The 18,604-nt window shown below is 55.4% G+C and overlaps 3 protein-coding genes across 3 annotated transcripts; 2 read left to right on the forward strand and 1 right to left on the reverse strand.

The window, feature by feature from the left end:
* Nucleotides 1-2,060: 2,060 nt before the first annotated feature.
* VOLCADRAFT_108148 (uncharacterized protein) lies at nt 2,061-6,095 on the forward strand (the record flags this gene model as incomplete). Its single annotated transcript, XM_002958420.1, has 7 exons — nt 2,061-2,111; nt 2,284-3,027; nt 3,264-3,287; nt 3,452-3,515; nt 3,896-3,960; nt 4,181-4,750; nt 5,364-6,095. The coding sequence occupies 7 exons, from the start codon at nt 2,061-2,063 to the stop codon at nt 5,514-5,516; spliced, it is 1,671 nt and encodes a 556-aa protein (XP_002958466.1). The 3' UTR covers nt 5,517-6,095.
* A 1,913-nt stretch (nt 6,096-8,008) lies between these two features.
* On the forward strand, nt 8,009-11,366 carry msd1 (superoxide dismutase [Mn]). The gene is made up of 4 exons (XM_002958421.1): nt 8,009-8,370; nt 9,036-9,227; nt 9,359-9,490; nt 9,975-11,366. Exons 1-4 carry the CDS (start codon nt 8,104-8,106, stop codon nt 10,038-10,040), a joined length of 657 nt encoding a protein of 218 aa, XP_002958467.1. The 5' UTR covers nt 8,009-8,103; the 3' UTR covers nt 10,041-11,366.
* A 513-nt stretch (nt 11,367-11,879) lies between these two features.
* Nucleotides 11,880-17,881, reverse strand: VOLCADRAFT_99750 (uncharacterized protein; the record flags this gene model as incomplete). Its single annotated transcript, XM_002958440.1, has 10 exons — nt 11,880-12,011; nt 12,367-12,450; nt 13,212-13,271; nt 13,885-14,008; nt 14,308-14,411; nt 15,921-16,003; nt 16,434-16,522; nt 16,884-16,952; nt 17,671-17,755; nt 17,830-17,881. The coding sequence occupies 10 exons, from the start codon at nt 17,879-17,881 to the stop codon at nt 11,880-11,882; spliced, it is 882 nt and encodes a 293-aa protein (XP_002958486.1).
* Between the last annotated feature and the right edge of the window lie 723 nt (nt 17,882-18,604).

Genomic DNA, 18,604 nt, shown 5'->3' on the forward strand with positions numbered 1-18,604 from the left:
GTACATGCAAACCAAAAACGAGGAGGAAAACGGCCGTACGACATTCTAAATAAAGCGCATCAGGGCGAAGAAATCAGGGTTGCCCAGATGTTCCTGGAGGGGTAAGCCTGCTGTTCGGCGGAATACGGGGACAAACAACCGATTGGGAGACAAATCCGCAACCGCCGGCTGCTGGTGGTTCAACCATTTGTCCTCTAACGCAGTGTCAAAGTAGCATGATCAAGGTGCTGTATCCCCCAGATCGCCCCGCACAAGCACTCGAAGTGGATCTTTGCTGCTGGACCCCACCAGCAGCGTGGCTACATATCTTAGATGACAACGAGTTTAGAGATTTTTTTAGTAACTTACACCTGCGAGCCGACCAGCAGTGGAGTTGACGCCGCCATTGATTCCAGGCACATTCCACTGGATGCTACTGTTGGTGGCGGGTGCTGAATTCGAGACTGGTGCAGTAGTCGGCATGGCTGAGAAGGATGAGGGTGCCCCAAAGCACACTTTTGCTCTAAAGCAACTGGACAATGATCCCTGGCTTGTGGCCCACTAATAAGCCTTGCGCACGCTGGCGCAAAGTAGTAGTGGGCCCGCTAGCTCTCACAAAAAAAATAATTTTGTGGCCACAATTGGACGGCATTTTCTCCGGAGCTTCAGCAGCCGCAATAGTGATATGTCTACCCCTCCCCTCACTTCGCTGCCACCATTCATTCGTTCTCGGCTTCATACTCCAGGGCACATTATCGAGGGTGTACCTTGGCCTCGCTTGCTGCTCCTGAATAAGCCTCTGCAGGATGATAAGCCCCTCCGTTAGTCTAGGAGCTTTCGAAGGACACGAGCCGAAACCTAGCTATACTCATTGATGACCCCCAATGTCGCACCGCTGTGTCCCTAGAAGCCCGCAGTGGTTCCGCTGGTGACACGCCCCTCCAGAACTATATCTGAAGTAGCTGTCGTACAGTACGGCATATACCGTTAATACATACGTGTGCTACGGCGCTCTCACGGCGTTCCAAGAGGCCTTTTTGGCGGCCAGCTACTCCAAATGATATTGAAACTGTTCAACTGCGGAGCGGCTGCATGAGTAAAATTTCTTGAAAGTCGATGAGATTCAAAAACGCTCCATAAACGTAGCTGATGCTGACTGAGAACTTTCTGTGTCTGAGAAACATCACAAGACGGCTAGGCGCATGTACGGGGGCACATGACGTGGCGTGGACTGGCCACCCATTGGCCGAGGGCAGGAGAAGGTAGGCCGGGACCCGCGAGGGCCCGCATGAGGTATCAGACTTCTTGCAAGATGGCTCATATCCTAATAGCCTGGTCATCATCCAGCAAGGCACCTACCGCAGGTTCCGTGCCATTCTCCTTCACTACCCTGGCAAGTTTCATCTTGTAGCGTTGACAAGCTTCAAACAGGCGTGCTCTTCCTCTGCTGTGCTGTCTTTTCACCCCGCAGCGCCGCAATCGATTTATTTGGCGGGGAGTTGTACCCTCCACTTTGGCTTCGGGAACCTAGAGCACCGTCTGAGGTGTGCTCGTAAGCTACATCAGCTCAGGTTGTGTCTACCTACACTGTGAAACATTGCTATATAAGGGCACCACAACCCACTAACTCGACGCTTAAGGGCGCAGAAGATAGCAAAGCAAAAGGAGCAAAAGGAGCAAAAGGAGAGACATGCTCATTCAAGCTTGTCAACACTGCAAGAGGAAACCTCGCCAGGACAGCGAAGGAGAACGGATGTACGGTTGCGGTTGTACGACTGCCGTCAGGGAGCATTGCCGAGGTAGAAGTTGGGAAGCACGGGCTTATAATTTTGCACATAGGCAGCTGCATTCATGCTAGGTAGACGACTTTAGACGCAAGCAATTTTGAGGTTCAAAAATTGACATTTTGACGGATAACCTGTCCTTACGTATTTCTCCTCAATTGAGGATAGCTTCACCATACTGGTTACATAACAGGCATCGCCTGCGGTGCTTTTTATCTAATTAGGCCGGAAGCCACGTCATCATTTTTAGCGTCAAAACTCGGTTCCGAAAAGGAAAATTGAACAAAGGAAGGAAGTATGAACTCTCCAATTGGCGGCATGGCGCTTAGCGGCCCCCACAAGACCGTGGTGAGTGCGTTCATGCAGGGAAGTTTTTATCACGGGGTTTGGACATTGCTGCTTAATTTGAGGGGCTCATCCGAACCCATATGCTTATGTCAGCAAGCATCTCGTAAAACATCGCAACTCCGCATGAGGCAAGCCTCCCTGCTTCGGCTCATATTGCGCGTGGCTGCTGCAGAGTTGCCACATGCCGCTGGGCCGCCAGCCTCAACGATACTTCCAAACATCCACAACTACTGCAGCGCGAGCTCCCTCGTGCCATCCTCTGGCCGGCGCAGCCCTCGTGCCGCATGCGTCCTCAGGCCGCACCTCCTCAGGCAGCTCCTCCAAGCCTCAGCAGCGCAGTTTCTCAGTCATGCAGAGTGCAATGAAAATCCCAGGCCTCGCCTCCGCTCTTCATCTCATCGGCGTGAACAGCCCCAACGGCGCCAGCGCCTCGGGTACGGACAGCACGGTGGCGGCAGCAGGGGGCTCCGGAACCAACAGCGGCGGCATGCCCGGTCCCGAGGAGCCCCCTTCACCCCGAACAGCCAACCCCCAACCCGAGCCTCCCCAGCCCCACCCGCAACAGCAGCAACACGGACCGCTGCAAGATCAACTAGCCGGTGGTGGCGGGGATGGAGATCGAGCGTCACCTGCCACCGCGTCCACGGCGTCCTCCGCTGCCGAAGTACTGTATGATCTAGCCGCCGCCGCGGTGGCAGCCGCCAACGGCAACGGTAACGGTAACGGACACCTGCCGCACCAACAGGAACTCAACCAACAGCAACAACAGCTAGCTGCAGTACAGCCCCAAGGCGCACGGCACATCAACAGTTATGCAAACGGTGTCGCACATCGTCGTGAGAGTACGGAGGAGATCTTGGGGAGTTTAGATCCTTCTGGATCGCGGACCGAGAACAACATCATGCCGTACACAGGGGTAAGACCGAACGAGCTCTGCGGGCTCCAGCCGCTGTTGTTTCTTTGACTCGTTACCCCTTTTCCCGCCTTGCACATAACTAACCTTAACAGTTGGGGCCCGGCAGTAACAACGGCTGCACTACTATGGCCGTCAGCAGCGGCAGCAGTAGCAGCAGCAGCGGTAGCTACAACCTGGCGGTGCAGATTCGCGAAATCGCCTCCACGCTGCGCCACATCAACGCCTTGCGGCTGGAGTACCTGGAGAAGATCGAAGAACAGGTGAGAAAGCGGACCGAGGCGGTAGGGGGAAGTGGGGGGAGGGAAGCTGACGAGAGAGATGCAACTGGGGTTTGCGGCGGTCCTTCTGGTAATCACCCCCTCACTGCTACTGCACTGTCCGCTACCCCGCGCCGCACCCACCGACCTCCTGTCGAACCCTGCAGGAGTTCGAGTTGGCCGCCAAGGACCAAGTGCTGCGCAGCAAAGAGGAGCGCATCAAGTCCCTGGGTGGGTGTGACCTGACTGACTGACAGACTGATTGACTGGGTTGGGGGCGGGGTAACTAGCTGACTAACGAACTAGCTGGGTTGGGGGGTTGGGGGGGGGGGGGCGGGGCTGCCCCGGCCATCGCAGCGGTCTTCGCTTCGGCAAGGCATGTAGACCAACAAGCAAATTGGCGGTCGGATAGACAGACAGACAGACAGACAAGAATGCAGACAGGCAATCAATATGAATTTTTGGACTGTAATACGGATCTGGTTGCAGTCCGGTCACATCACATCACGTTACGTCCTGGCCGCAACCTGGTTCGGCCGCCGATCCGATCCATTCCAACCCGGCCTCACTCGGCCGCCTGATCCGGGACCAACCCCCACCGCAACGCGCAGAGCAAGAGTCGACTGAGCTGCGCAAGTCCCTGGCGTTGCTCCATTCCGCAAAGGTGGCGGCGGAGGTGCGTACGGAGCTGTCGTTTACCTTGCAGCCATGTCTTGCCGGTGTCTGGGATGGACGTTATCGGGGTGAGAGAGGGAGAGCGCACGCGGGGTGGGTGCGGCGACTACGGGGCTTCCCCCGGCCATCACCCGTTTTCCCTCCCTCGACTTTACTTCCCTCTGGTCCCCACACCCACCTGGCCGCTGCCGGAACTACTGTTATTGTATCGTTGGTTGTAGGCTGAGGTGCAGCGTCTGCGTGCGGCGGCAGCGATCAGCAGGCCGGCATCCACACCCGCGCTGGGTACGGCGGCTGCTGTTGCGGCGGCGGCGGCTCCCGCAGCCGCGGATTCGGAGGCGCCGCCGGTGCCGTCAGCGGCGGCGCCGCACACGCTGCCGTCGCCACCTCCGGCCATCGCCGCCAGCGCACCGGCCCTCGTCACTCCCGCCGCGACCTCAAGCCCCACTCCAGCCCCGCAGAACCAGCAGGCCCCAACACCCGCGGCAACGGCGGCGGCACCGGCGGCGGCAACGTCGGTCCCACCAGTGTCTGCCCCAGCGGCAACGGCGGCGGCAACATCGGCGGCAACGTCGGTCCCACCAGTTCCTGCCCCAGCGGCAACGCTGGCACCGCCCCCCACGACACCGCCGCTGCCGCCTCCGCCACGGGTTCCGGAGATTGTACTGCTGTACCGCAGCAGTTGGCCGGAAGCCTTCCTGCACTGCAATGTGGAGGGTCGGGGATGGACGGCAGTTCCGGGGTTGCGCATGGAGCATGCGGGCGCGAAAGAGTACGCTGTGCGACTGCCGGTAAGGCGTTGGGGCTGGCTGGTGTCGTGGAACAAGGTTGCATATGTGTATGTCTGTATGTATGTCTGTGTGTGTCCTGGGCTGATGGAAGGCGACAGGACTCCTCTCCATGTTCCCAGCGCACCCTCCTGGAGACGCTATCCCCAGACACTGCCACTTGTGGGTTCGCTCAGGCTGCGTGTTAGGGTAGCGGACGGGTTGGGTTGGGGGATTATACCTTTGCTATTACAACCGAAAAGGCTGAAATTGATTTGTTCTCTAGCCAGTTGCCTTCCCTCTTCCCCTTCCCCTCTTCCCCGCGTCCCCCACCCGGTAGACCGCATCAACAACGCTGCACCACGGGAAACATATATACATACACACACGCACGCACACGCACCACACCTGCCCTGCCCTAACCCCCGCCACCACTCTCCTCCTCTCCCCACCTTCGTTCCTCCACCTTGCCGACCATCCTTCCGACCACCCACGTCCTCCGCCCCACGTGTCTTCTCGGCTCGATGGGTCGTCCCTCGGGTCTCACCCACCCCCCTCGAGGACCGCTTCTCTCTTTCCTCCTATCTTCCCTTCTCTCTCTCTCTCTCTCCACTCTCCTGTGCTGTGCGCTATCCAGGGCCGCTCCGTCGAGTTCGTATTAACCAACGGCCACGGCGAGTGGGACAGTCCGGGGGTGGGCGGCATTGGCCGCAACTACCACATCGACACACCCGGGGAGTACCGCCTCCATTACGGGGTACTCGCGCAGGTGAAAGCCTGGCAGCCCTGAGGATGCGCCTGGGCTGGGATGAGCTGGGTGGAGATGAGGTGAGCTGAGCTGGGTTAACCAGGGCTCTCGTGCATGCATGCATGCAGGCAGAGAAGATTTGCAGGAAATGTCGAAAACCTGGGAGATTGCAATGTGGAGATTGCGGAGAATCAGCACGATGGTTGGCTTGTTAGCTAGCTGGCTGGCCGGTTCATTAATTGGCCGACTGACTGACTGAATGAATGAATGAGTCTGGTTACGTTGTTTGTCGTTGTTGCTGCGGTTCATGGTGATGGTGATGCGGCTATAGCTACATGCGGCTATAGCCACTGTTAAGGAAACTCGTTTGAAGCATACTTTTCATTGACGTTTGCTTTCGCCGGCGCGCTCCTGAAAACTGTCTTTATCCCAGTTTGTTTAGTTGACGATCTGGGCTCGGTGAGGGAGGTGCAGTGCGGCCCGGCCACCGTCCCGGTTATGTCGCGGTGACTCACCGACGAAGGTTATCGGATAACCGTCGTCGGGCCTTCCCTTTTCCCTGGAATAGGGCCCTGGAATAGTAGCAAATTAGCACCGGCCAGTGCGCACGAGGGTCGTCCTAACTGGAAGAGAAGCCTCGGGCAGAACCAATGCCGTTATGGTGCGTGAGGGCCTGGGGCACGGGGAAGGAAGGTTATCTTCTCGTTGGGGTCGTTTAGTTCGGCCGGTGTGTGTTGGGGTTGAGATTCAGTTGATGGCGGACGTGGAATCTGTCGGAGGGCAGATTGCTGGTGAGATGTTAGTGTTTTGGTGATGGCGATGTTGATCATGGCGACGAAGATATATGTGATTTCTTGTTTTGGGGGTTTCATGTAAGGGGAAGATTGGGACGCGACCCGGTGTGATAGCTGCTGGCTCGCTTATGGGGTGTGCCGATGCCGTTGGAAATGTTTTTTTATTATTGTTGTTGTTGTTGTTGTTGCTGTGGGTCTTTGTAGGACAGCGTAGCAATCCAAGCCACTACTAACGAATTTGGCTGATCATTGTTACTGCTGCTGCTGCTGCTGCTTGTTTTCGTGTTTTGGTGCATCATTTGAGCTGTCCTCCTTTCATGTTGCCCGGTCGCTGTGTGTCAATATTGGACGTGGCTCGGACGATAGGTTTGGAGCATTGGCAGTATATGTAGGTTTGCGGGTTGGTTGACAGTTGCGTTGCCTTCCTGTGTCTTGTCCGCTAGACTTTGTTTTTAAGATGTAGAGCGGCGTCTGTGCCCAACTCGAGGTTTAATGCCTGGAGGCACCGCTCGTTGCTGCTGATAGTTGTTTGTATGTGGCGATGGCTCCGGGTATACGTTATGTGTACATTCTTAATCATTTCGAGGCGCTGTGGGTGTGGATGTGGGTGTGGATGTGGGTGTGGATGTGGGTGTGGATGTGGGTGTGGATGTGGGTCAAGAAGGCGTCTTCGGGGACGGTTGCGAACGATGGTCTGGTTTAATGGGAAACGATGGACGACGAGGTTTGTGGGGTTTGTATGCCGTACCTCAATCTTAGGCACAAACCTTCTTTACAGTTTGTAATGTGTACATTCCGTGCGTTGGCATTTACGTCAGCTCCCGTATGCGCTGTGCCGTAGTGAGCAGGATATATGTCGGTGTAATCCGTACATTCAGCAAAGACGCGCGGTTTGTGAACAGCCCTGCGGACCGCAACAAGTGCGGACTGTGTTTCCCCTGGGGATGTGGTTATCCCCTTAGGCGTGACGGTTGGCAGCAAGCGCCTAGCGGAGATGTGAAGTAGGTACTTATGTGCTTATGTACTTAACCCACCCATCGATTGCTTATAGCGGCACATCATCACACCGGGGATTGTCGTGCCGCGTTCCGGGAAGTTTCTGGGGCAGCAAGCTAAGGCATCATGATCCGTGCTACTGTCAATGCGCGCACGTAGTCTCACGACAATAGGGCAGGTCACGGCTAGGAAATTCTTATGGCGCTGTCCCCATATCTATCTGGCTCTGGATAGCCATTCTAGTGGGAGGAAGTGCTGGGCCACGAATGTTTTGAACCATCCTCGAGCATCTAGATGTTATCTGGCCAGGAAGCGAACCACAGCGGTTCGCAGACAACCGTGAACGTGTTGCTGCATGGTATACCCCGAACGCGGCGGTTCAAAGAACTGAAGACACCTTAGCATCAACGAGCACAGTTCACGATACGTGTGTGTGCCTTGTTCCAGAAGGGTGGAACCAAATTTCCGGTTGGATCATTTATACAATTGTTACAAAGGCGCAAGGGTGTTGTCGGCAGTGCTTCCGTGCTGAAACGCACAACAGCTTTCGGGTTCAGAACTATGGTAAGGCATGCATGGGCACGAAGGTCATTGTGTAGGAAACACTACCAAACGCACCGTCATGAATGACGAAAGTCTAGGAAGTCCGTTTTCTTGGCGTTACGGTCGTCGCTGTACGACCCATGATTACAGCGCCCTGGAGCCGATGGTGCTCTTCCATGTAAGCCGATCGTGTGCCCTTCACTATGACCGTACTTACCACAGCAGCATCGCGATAGGTCGCGTGTGCGAGACTACAGCTTAACTTTTTCCAAGCGGATCGCTCCGACACATCCACCATGGCGTTCGAGCTGCCCCCTCTGCCCTATGAGTATGGCACCCTTGAGCCGCATGTGGACAGCATGACTATGCAGATCCACCACACGAAGCACCACCAAGCCTATGTCAACAACTTGAATGCCGCTCTCGACAAGTTCCCTGAGCTGAAGGACCTTGGCCTCGTTGACATCAACAAGGCTGTTGGCACTGACAAGCTCCCCACCGAAGCTGCTACGGTCATCCGCAACAACGGTGGAGGTCACTACAACCACACCTTCTTCTGGAAGGTGCTTGCAATGATTTGCCGATCTCACCGCCTTGTTATTAGCCTATGTCATCTAAATTCCTGGGAGTCTGCAAGCAAATGCTGGCCAACATATGCAGTGGATATTTCCCGGCCTGGAAACCTACTTCGTAGGCCATGCATGTTTTTCCGATACGCGATAAGGTTTCTGAAGAAACTACTTAAGAGTACTTGAATGTTGTCGTTGAATGTTGTCGGGGCCCAGAATGTCCGCATGAATATTATATCGTTTGGGTACAAAGTTGCAGTTGGTTTCGCAAGTCTCGCAGGGCGCGCATGCCCTTCCGGACAGCGGTCTGTCACTTAATTATTTATATCATTTGATCACTACCTTGGCGTTATTGAAGAGGGCGACTAGCTGTGGTCTTCGATTGTGCCTGCATTTGCAGATGTATTCCAGCAAGAGATTTCGACGTAACCGTGGCCTGAGGACCCTTCCCTCATTCCACTTGTCCTCTCCCCTTATCCTTTCCAGGACGCGCTTTCCATTGTCTCCTCTCCATTCTCGAATTCCTTAATCGACTTGTGCCCACGATCAGGGCCACCCGATCCTTCATTCCCTAGAAGATTTTCCTAGCCCCTACCGGTTCCTCCACCATCCTCTCACACCCATCCCATCCTCTTGGCACTCACTCCCCCTTGGCCCAGGTGATGACCAACCCGTCCAACACCAACGGCCCCTCGGGAGCCGCGAAGGAGGCCATTGAGGCCGCCTTCGGTTCCGTTGACGAGATGAAGACCAAGTTTAACGCCGCCGCTGCAGGCCGCTTCGGCAGCGGCTGGGCCTGGCTGGGCGTGAAGTCTGACGGCTCGCTGGCCATCACCTCCACACCCAACCAGGTGGATGTAGCTCTTGCTTGCTACTGCTGCCTCGCTGCTGCCTTGCTGCTGCTGCTGCTGCTTCTCTGAGTTCATCTTACCTCGTCCTGCCCTGCCCTGTCCTATCCTGTCATGTCATGTCCGCTACACAGGACAACCCGCTAATGTCCGGCCTGCCGGACGCTGCCGCCATGGTCCCCATTCTGGGACTGGACGTCTGGGAGCACGCCTACTACCTCAAGTACCAGAACCGCCGCCCCGAGTACATTGCTGCCTGGTGGAATGTGAGCCGCCCTCTTAGCACGCCCTGCTCACGCGCCCTGGTCATGATTATGGTCATGACCTTTCGTAAAACAGCAGCACCATTCAGGAACAGGAGCACCCGAGGAAGTAGCCGCAGGAAACACCCGGCGCGGCTCCCGCCTTTCCACACGCACGCACGCATCCCCTCCCCTCCTCACGCCCATTTAACCCATTATACTGTTAATTTTCTGCACAAGTGATTCCCCACTATTACACACCTCCCTTCAGAACGCCGTTAGAGGACCACCGTTTTTGCCAAGGTGGCATCCCAGTCCCCACATCAGTCGATCGTCTTACCCCCACATCGCTTTTGTGCTCCATGTTTTACCCGCGGCCATCACCACCGTGATCTCCCTCTCATCTCCGCGCCCTACCTCTCCATTCTCCCCTCCGTCTTATCTCTAGTCTTTCTAACTCCCATCTCGCCTCCCTCCATCCCCCCACCCACCCATCGACTCACCTCAGGTGGTGAACTGGGAGCAAGTGTCGGCCAACTACGAGGCCGCCAAGGCAGGCACTGTGCCGCTGTAAGTGCCATACACAGGTGCTGCGGAAGCTCGCGTCGTTGGGGCAAGGGCGGATGAGACGGGTCTGCTTGAGCCCGCGCGAGCAGGAGGGCCCCTGACCTGCGGCTCCAGAAAGTCACCTCGCTACTGCAGTACAGCCACTACATATGCTACAGGGAAGGGAGAGGGAAGCTGCCTCTGCCGCGTTTACGCGTGCAGCATGCTTGGACCTGGTCCCCGGAGTACGGGGGGCCAGGATGTCGTCCCTCACCCTCAGCCTGGTCCGCTCTGTACGGGGTGAAACCAACCCCCGTACAAGATTGGTTCTGTGGATGCGACCTCGCGCATTGCGCGTGTGTGTGGATGCGCGCGAAGGAGGCAAGGTGCCGCAAGAGTCTCTTAAGGCCTGGAGGTCTTCGTTTGGGGACTGCTTGAACTGGGAGAATTTGATTGGGTGCACGGAGTATACGCCGCCATGGAAGAAATTGCCGTGTGCATGTGTCTGTGTGTGTGTATTACTTCTGCAGGTGTGTTCCCGATGGGGGCACGGGCACGGGCGTGGATATGTCCCACAGCTTTGGCAGTAGCAGGCTGTAATGATGGCGGGGCAGACGGAGTAGTGCCATGTGCCGGCAGGAGATTGCACAGCCGCTACAGCCATGTCCGGACCTGGTCCTGAATATTTTACATGACTGCTGCTGGTGTGCTGCTGAGGCAGGTTCGGTTGTGACTTCGTGGGCCTGTTAATCAAATGATGCTCAGCAGGCCCAGCCAGGCGGTCGGTCTTCCATGTGGCGAGTGTTGTGGCGGATCGACCTGTCTGTGGTCATGCAGCGCCCAGTGTTGATCCGTGGCCCTCAGCCCTTCCCAGTTGCTAGCGCGGACTGAAGTTGCAGGGCGCTGCGGAGACAAGCCTACCTAGGCCGCCGCCTTCTCAGCGAGGAAAACAAGGGCTGTTTTTTCCGTTGCTTGTGGTCAGGTTGGGCCGGATACTGAGTATTTGGCTGAGCTGTGTGGTTGAGCGTGACGAATACCTCCGTGTCTTGACTACGTGGAGAAGTGTCTTGCCTTCTGTACTAACCGCCGTACGCTCTGGAGCGTCCTATTGTGTTGAATTATTCTGACTCAACCTGTCGGCAGATGTGTATACACCCAAATATGCACAACCACATCTCAACGTCGATATCTGTCCGCGAACTCCATTTTTCTTGCAACGGGACAAACCTCCCGTCCCTATGTATGCGCAAAAAGCTGCATAAATATGAATTTGTTATCACCTTCTGCATGCTTTTACTATACCTTTCCCCTGCCGCCGGATGAAATGGTAAACAGATTGTACAATTCGAATTCTTTTCTGGATTGATTACTCCACACCACTCCGTCTCAAATGCATTATATCAAATTACCAACGATTGCTGTCCACCGCGGGGGACCAGAACTTGGGCCGAACTGACTGACGGCAAATCCAAACATCCAAATCCGGCAAATCCAAACATTAGGAACGGCTGGCCAGGAATATCTCGCATCGCACAAAAATAAACATCTCTTCGTTCAGAGCGTGTTGAAAACTCCCCTCCATTAAGGCAACTGAAAGATAAACTCAAGGCTTCAGTAAAAATGTTAGAAGTCCATAGCACGTGCACGAATTCGTAATCCCTTTCTCGCACATCTTCCACCGGGGGAGAACGCCATGTGCCAGACATGGAAAACACACAACACCTACACCTTGACGCGAACTGCGAGCCCACCCTGAGAGCGAGTTCGGCTGGTGGTGGTGGTGGTGGTCGGGAAGATAGCCGCCACACGACCCAGGTGCTGGTTCTATTGTTTGCGTAGATCATGTTCGTACGCCACAACGACGCCCTCACTCGTCCTCCACCACCGTAACTATTGCCGCCGCGTAGCTCACGCTCGAGTGGGATTGTGACGTACATTTACTGGATTGGTCGTACTTGGTAAACTTGATCTTATGACGAAGTTTGCTGTGTTGCAGCATCTGCGAGTTCATCCAGCGACAGTAGCAGTAGCAGTAGCAATGGCCATACCAATGGCAGTAGCCATGGCAGGGAGGTGAGCAACGGCGGTGGCGGGAGAAGCAACTGCAGCTGCTAAACACCGGTTTTTTATGGTGTGCTCTTCCCCCGGGTCATATTGATAACGCCTGGAGAGAAAAAGGAAAGAACATTTAACTACACAGCTAACCTAAGTTACGCTGCGGCCATGAAGAGTACGGTACCATTGCCGTACTGATGCCGTACTTGCGCCGCAAACTTCAGTGAAAGTCCCCTTGGAACCATGAAACCTTCACCCGTACGGCGTTCACAACTTCACCCACAATGTACGACACTCACATTAAGGAAGACCCCGATGGGATGCCGCCCACAAATGGTGTTGCGGTACTGCTCCAGGTAGGCGGTGAAGTCAGCGGGATTGCCCTTTTCGAGGAGAGGACAGGTGTATGTATGTATGTATGTATGTATGTATGTATGTATGTATGTATGTATGTATGTATGTATGTATGTATGTATGTATGTATGTATGTATGTATGTATGTATGTATGTATGTATGTATGTATGTATGTATGTATGTATGTATGTATGTATGTATGCATGCATGTATGACGTTGATTACACTGTGGGCTGAAAAGCCGGGGGCCCAGGGCCGAAGCACAGCGCGAGGGGCGGGTGCATGTATGTATGCATGTGCGTATATATGTGGATTCATGGAGGAAAGGAAGGGAGGGAAAGAGAAATTCCGGGGGCGTGCAAGAATGGAGACACACACACACACGCACGCGCACAAACATACATACAGACTCGCCGAAGGGGACAACGAAGCCAGTAAGGATATGGGGAACCGCCCCCCGGGGGTTACCCAGACGGCCACAGCAGGTGGCGGGGCAGTCCTGGAGTGGCGAGATGACGTGAGGGATCACACAGACCGGGGGGTTACAACCCTGGAGCCATCACGATCACCCGTCTCCAACCCTTATATTTCTTTTTTCACCATCGCCACCCTCCCTTCTCCTTCAGTGCCGTACTCCGTGGTGCCGTACTTCAATGGCTAGCGGTTGGGATATCGCTTCCCGGAAGGGAGATCCCTTCACACTTGCTGCAAATGTCCCAAACAATCCTTTCCCAAACATCACCACCAACCCCTTCCGCCCCTAACTGCCAACTGTCAACTGTCACGTACCCCCTCAATAGCTTGAATTCCCAGCTCGTCCAGCCATTTGATGGATTGCCAGATCTGGCCCTACGGGGTGGTCAACGGGTGGTCAACGGGTGGTCAACGGGTGGGCAAGGGGGTTGGGGACATCAGGGACGAGAGATCCGGATGTGGATGTGGAGTAGTAGTAGGAGTAGCGAGTCAAGGGGATTGAAAAGATGGAAAAAAGCGGACAGTCCGTCTGGCAAGGCAGCAGCAGACTGGGTCATAGTTGCCGACCTAGTGTGATGTGGTGTTGTTCAGCGTAACACGCGGCCGTTGTTCGTTAAGTGTAACCGCCCAACCGCCGTGGAACCTCCACAGGGACGTGCGTGAACTCCGAGGTATGACTATATGCGCGTACAACTTCTAGAAGAAGTATCCCCCCCATGCACGCCGCCAGCATTGCAACACGAGGTGAGCCCCCCCACGCCGGCCCGCGCGCGGTCGCAAGTCTAGTGATTCTTGTCTTGTCCGTTGCCGAATGAACAGACTCTGAGGCCCAACATACACACAGGCCAGCTCTGGTCAAAGCTTTTACTCCCCTCCACACACAGAAAAGCTCACTGATACCCGGTATCCTCTTCTCCCCCCGTCCCCTTCCTGTCCTATGATTACCACCCGACCTGCAACCTCCAACCGCCAACCCCTAACCGCCAACCTGCTCCCGGTTGTAGTAGGTGTAGCTGAATCGGGAACCCCAGTGACAAAAATCGCTGGACACCACAAACAGATTGGATGGGTCGTCCAAGTACGGCCCCAGCAGTTTGCCGTACAGCGCCTCCCTGCGCTCCGAGACCATCATGGGCGTGGTTTCGGAGATAACCAAACAGGCCGGGGGATGGAGCTTCGGGTCTTAGGCTGATGTGTGAAGTGTTGTACAGATTAACGAAACCGAAAACACACCCATGAAGCGTCCAGGGGGGACAGACGAACCAGGGGGGGACCGGTAACTAAATAAAACACACACACACACATCAGCACTCCGAAACCATGTTGGGGATCCTGTTACCTCCCCCCAAAAACACCCCCCCCTGCTAGCAGCAGCAGCAGCACCACCTTCTCGCCGCACCACGTCACTCACCCCTCGGCAGTTAGCGCGCCCACCATGATGGGCACCAGCTTGTACGACTGTCCCCGCATTGTGTGTACAATGTACGGCGTGTGAAGCTCTAAGCTGTGCTCGGCCTGTTTTATCCCCGCGGGGCCCCCACGACATATATACACACGCACAACACAAGCATCCCCTCGGCGGGAAAGCAATGTGGGAGGTAAAGTGGTAGTCACGTGATGGTGCGCGCATGTGTGCTGATGTGTGACTTAGATTACACTGCGGGCCGCGAGAGCCGGGGGCCGAAGCCGAAACACAGCGCAAGGGTCGGGAGCACACAGCACAAGTCGGTTAGTCTTGTGTGCTCCCGACCCCGACTCAGACTGCCAGCACACTCCGCAGCCCCTCCATCCGGGGATGGCGTTGCAGTGAATACACCACGAAGGGCTCTCAGGTCCCGCTAGAGCGAGTCTACAAGTCTCAGCTAGGGCAAAGGCAAAGGCTCTCTGAAACAACCCCCCAAAACACAACCAACGACAAATGGATCCCAAGGAAAAAAAGAAAAAGACGGTTAAGGCAGCCCAGGTAGGGGAGGGCTCCTGATACACCTAACAAGCCAAAAAAGAACCTCCAAGAAAGAAAGGCGTATAGAGCTCGAACCACAAGACGTCTTTCAGCCACCTCACGACAACTGTCCTCCTCTACCTCTCCCTTCCTGGGCTGGTACAGGGGAGAAGTAGCCGTACAAAGAAAAAGGACCACGCACAAGCCCGATCACCACTGCAGGAGCCCGGGATAGACCAGCGAGACCACAAAGGGATAGCGCTGCCACGACACACAGCTCCTAGGCCCTCCAGAATACCGCAGGGGGATGAATGTAGCCCGCGCGGCGCCTCCCCCTTACCGTCACTAAACCGGAACGGTTGGTCCTCCAGAACCTACTCACCCTGCCTCGTACTGCACCGCTCCCACCCTCGTCCCTCACCAAGCAACCCAGTCCCGCAGAGAGGACGTGCCTAAGTAGAATGGCCCTCCTCGAGCCACAACTCCCCCTCATCCGAGCCCCGCTGCTACCACCAGAACTCAACCTCCCGAACCCCAGAAAAACCTTCGTCCTTTTGGCGCTCTCACCGCCATTTTCCCCCTCCCCTTTCCGAGTGAGCCCACCTCCCCCAGGCTCTCCAACATCCTACAACCTCGGAGCGGCGCTAGGGAAGAAAATGTATGTATGTATATATGTATGTATATATATGTATGTGTGTATGTATGTATGTATGTATGTATGTATGTATGTATGTATGTATGTATGTATGTATGTATGTATGTATGTATGTATGTATGTATGTACGGTGGGGGAATGATGCTGATATGCGGCTTCGGTTGCGTTGTTAAATCGTTGCACCCACCACATCCCTTCCCCCCTTCCTCCTCCCCTTGGAAACCCCCACATAGGGGGCCACACGGAAACACACGATACCGTGTGTGCCGCCAGTGCGTGTTTCAACTTTTCCCTCCCCTCCCCTCCCCTCCCCTCCCCTCCCCTCCCCTCCCCTCCTCCCCTCTTCCCCCTCTCCCCCCGTTCACATACACGCACATTGCGGGTGATATCCACTCATCCCCCCAACCCCCCAAAACCCCCCACCCACCTCGTCTACGTCCCGGCTCATGACCTCGAACTGCCCGGTGGCCTTGAGCTGCCCGTAAACCTCCTGATCGATCTCCATTGACCCTGCCGTATACAGGCATATATATATTGGTCATTGACCGGCCACGGACCCATGGGTCGCCGGGGATGGTGGGGGTGAGAAACCCCACCGGGCAATAACGGGGGTGACGTGAACGCGAGGCAAATCCCCAAAGGGAGGTCGGAGGGGGGTTTGCGAAGGCATGTGGTTTCAACCCTACCAGCGCGGCCGACCCTCTCCTGACTCATATTCGTTACGATAGCAATAGCGCAACCGGTATGTATGTGCGTGCGTGTCTGTGTCTGTGTGTGTGTATTTGCTACATATCGATTCGTGTGTGTCGCGGTGTATGGTTCCATCCCCCCTAGTGGCGTCCTCGCCACCTGCCCTCCCACTCCCCGAGGTCCCGCAACACCACAAGCCAAACCTCCGCCCCCAATCCCCCCACGCCAACTCCTTCGACATATGCCGTACCTAGCGGCGTGTCGTACAAGCTCTGCGAAGACAACATGCACTTGCGTGTGAAGACGTGGTGGGAGGGTCCAAGCAGGAAGACACGCGTGCTGGATAAGGCGGGGGTTGGGGTTGGGGTGAGGGGGGATTTGGGTTGGTGATGGAGGGGGGGCGACGGAAACGGGCTGTGAGGGTAAAGACAAAAAGGACGGGGCAAAGAGGTGGGATGGGGCCCTCGCTGGCGAAGAGGCCATTGACTGGATGTGACGGAAACGACCAAGAGGGTTTGCGACTTAGATAGAGCTCGGGGCGAGAAGGTGTGGAGGGGAAGGTGTGGAGGGGAAGGTGTGGAGGGGAAGGTGTGGAGGGGAAGGTGTGAAGGGGAAGGTGTGGAGGGGAAGGTATCAAGCTTGAATCAATCGCGGGCCGGGAAGGCAGGGGAGCGGGGGGAGGAGGAGCACCCCGACCTACAATTTGTTCGCGTCAATGTGCTTGTAGGCGTAGGCCATGACGTGTCCGCAGTACGAGTAGCCCGCGTGCCTGGAAGTCGTGTTTTTTTTGGGGGGGTTGTGTGTAGGAGGGGGCAACAGCGGCAACAGGTGTTATAACAGCGATACGGTTGATGGAACGGGAGTGGCAGTAACATGTGTTGTAGAGGACAGTAGCAGATAGGAAGAGCCTTAGGAGTATCGGTGCGGCAGCGCCATCGTCATCATGGCAGGCGTGGCCTGGGGCCAGGGGACTTGAAGGGTGTGTGTGCGGGGGGTGAGGTAGCAGTGCGATTTGGTTTCCAATGGACGACTGATCGCCTGATTGTTTATTTGCTGACTGGTTAGTTGGAAGGCCGTGAACGGGATGACGTTTGGGACGTCGCAAACATACATACATACATACATACATACATACGGGTTTGGCACTACTGGTAAGGCGCGACCATTGCCCCCGGGAGATCCCGAGATCGATACCCATTAGGGTCAAAGTCCTTCCGATGGTGGAAGGCATTGCGCCCCTAGTTGATGGACGGTGGTGACCTGGGGTAAAGTTAACCTGCGAGCCGACCAGGAATGGAGTTGGGCCGCTGTCGACCCGGCAGATTCCATTGGATGCTGGTGGTGGGTGCGATAGTTGACTAGGGTGACTGGATGAGGGTGCCCCGAAATACTGGGGAAGGCAGGGTTTCGCAGGGTAGCTGCCACGGGCGAAGATACACCCCCCTGTTTCACACATCATACATACGGTGTGAAGTCATATCACGTACGGGCCAATGATGGCGCGAGGTGAAACGCGGGGCTCGGTCTGCACTGCGGCCTTCCAGTTGTCGATCTCGGCGTTCAGCGCATCCGCTGCGTTGAGGGTGAGGGCGAGGGCATGGGATACTGAACCAGCCGACTATATGACTTTGCTGCTACGCACACACCATCTCCTTGGTACCAGGAGCTTGCATGCGAAGGTCGCCTAATCTTCGGCATCCTGGCCCGAAAAATGCTTGGAATGCACAGCGCCAGTATTCAGTGACAAAAACCGTCAAGCACAACGCCACTGGGTCAGTGTCATAAACGTCCTTTGCCAAGATGACCAACATGCGATGAAATTCTAGAGCAGAACCTGGCATTAGGGCTTCGAGCGCTCCATTGGTTTCGCCGTACCGAGCATTCCGGCAAAAGTAGTTACTGGCCAGATAACATCAGGAAAATAGCGGCAAAATGCAGAAACTTATTCACCTGATTTCCTTATACTTTAAATCTCAAGTGCCTTCCAGTATGCATTTGTCACTGTTGAAGTGCGGACGGGTTGGTAAACCAAAATGTCAATCCCATTAGTAAAAGTAAACAATCTAATTATGCTTTAAAACTGACCGTTTTCAGGCTTGTTGGTCAGCCGAGCTGTCGGTATCCTGGATCTGACGCCTCCATTTCATACGGCCTAATTGGCCTAACTTCAATAAAATGTATTCAATATATGGAAGCTTGCGTAGTAAATAATTTATGGATGTATTACGCCCCAAAACTTGACTGGGACTAATCTCGTTGGGGTTTCTGCCAATCGATGAATTAAGCCGTCGTTTCGGTTAGTACGGGGCGCTTCAGAAGATTTACTCAGCGAGTGTAAGGGTGTGCCAAAGGCAGGCGCCTTCTCTCTAACATTCAAACAAACGGCAATCGAGTTGCTGCGATGCACCTCCACCTACCTTC

Source organism: Volvox carteri, assembly GCF_000143455.1.
Source record: "Volvox carteri f. nagariensis unplaced genomic scaffold VOLCAscaffold_94, whole genome shotgun sequence".
In the NCBI taxonomy this organism is placed as follows: domain Eukaryota; kingdom Viridiplantae; phylum Chlorophyta; class Chlorophyceae; order Chlamydomonadales; family Volvocaceae; genus Volvox; species Volvox carteri.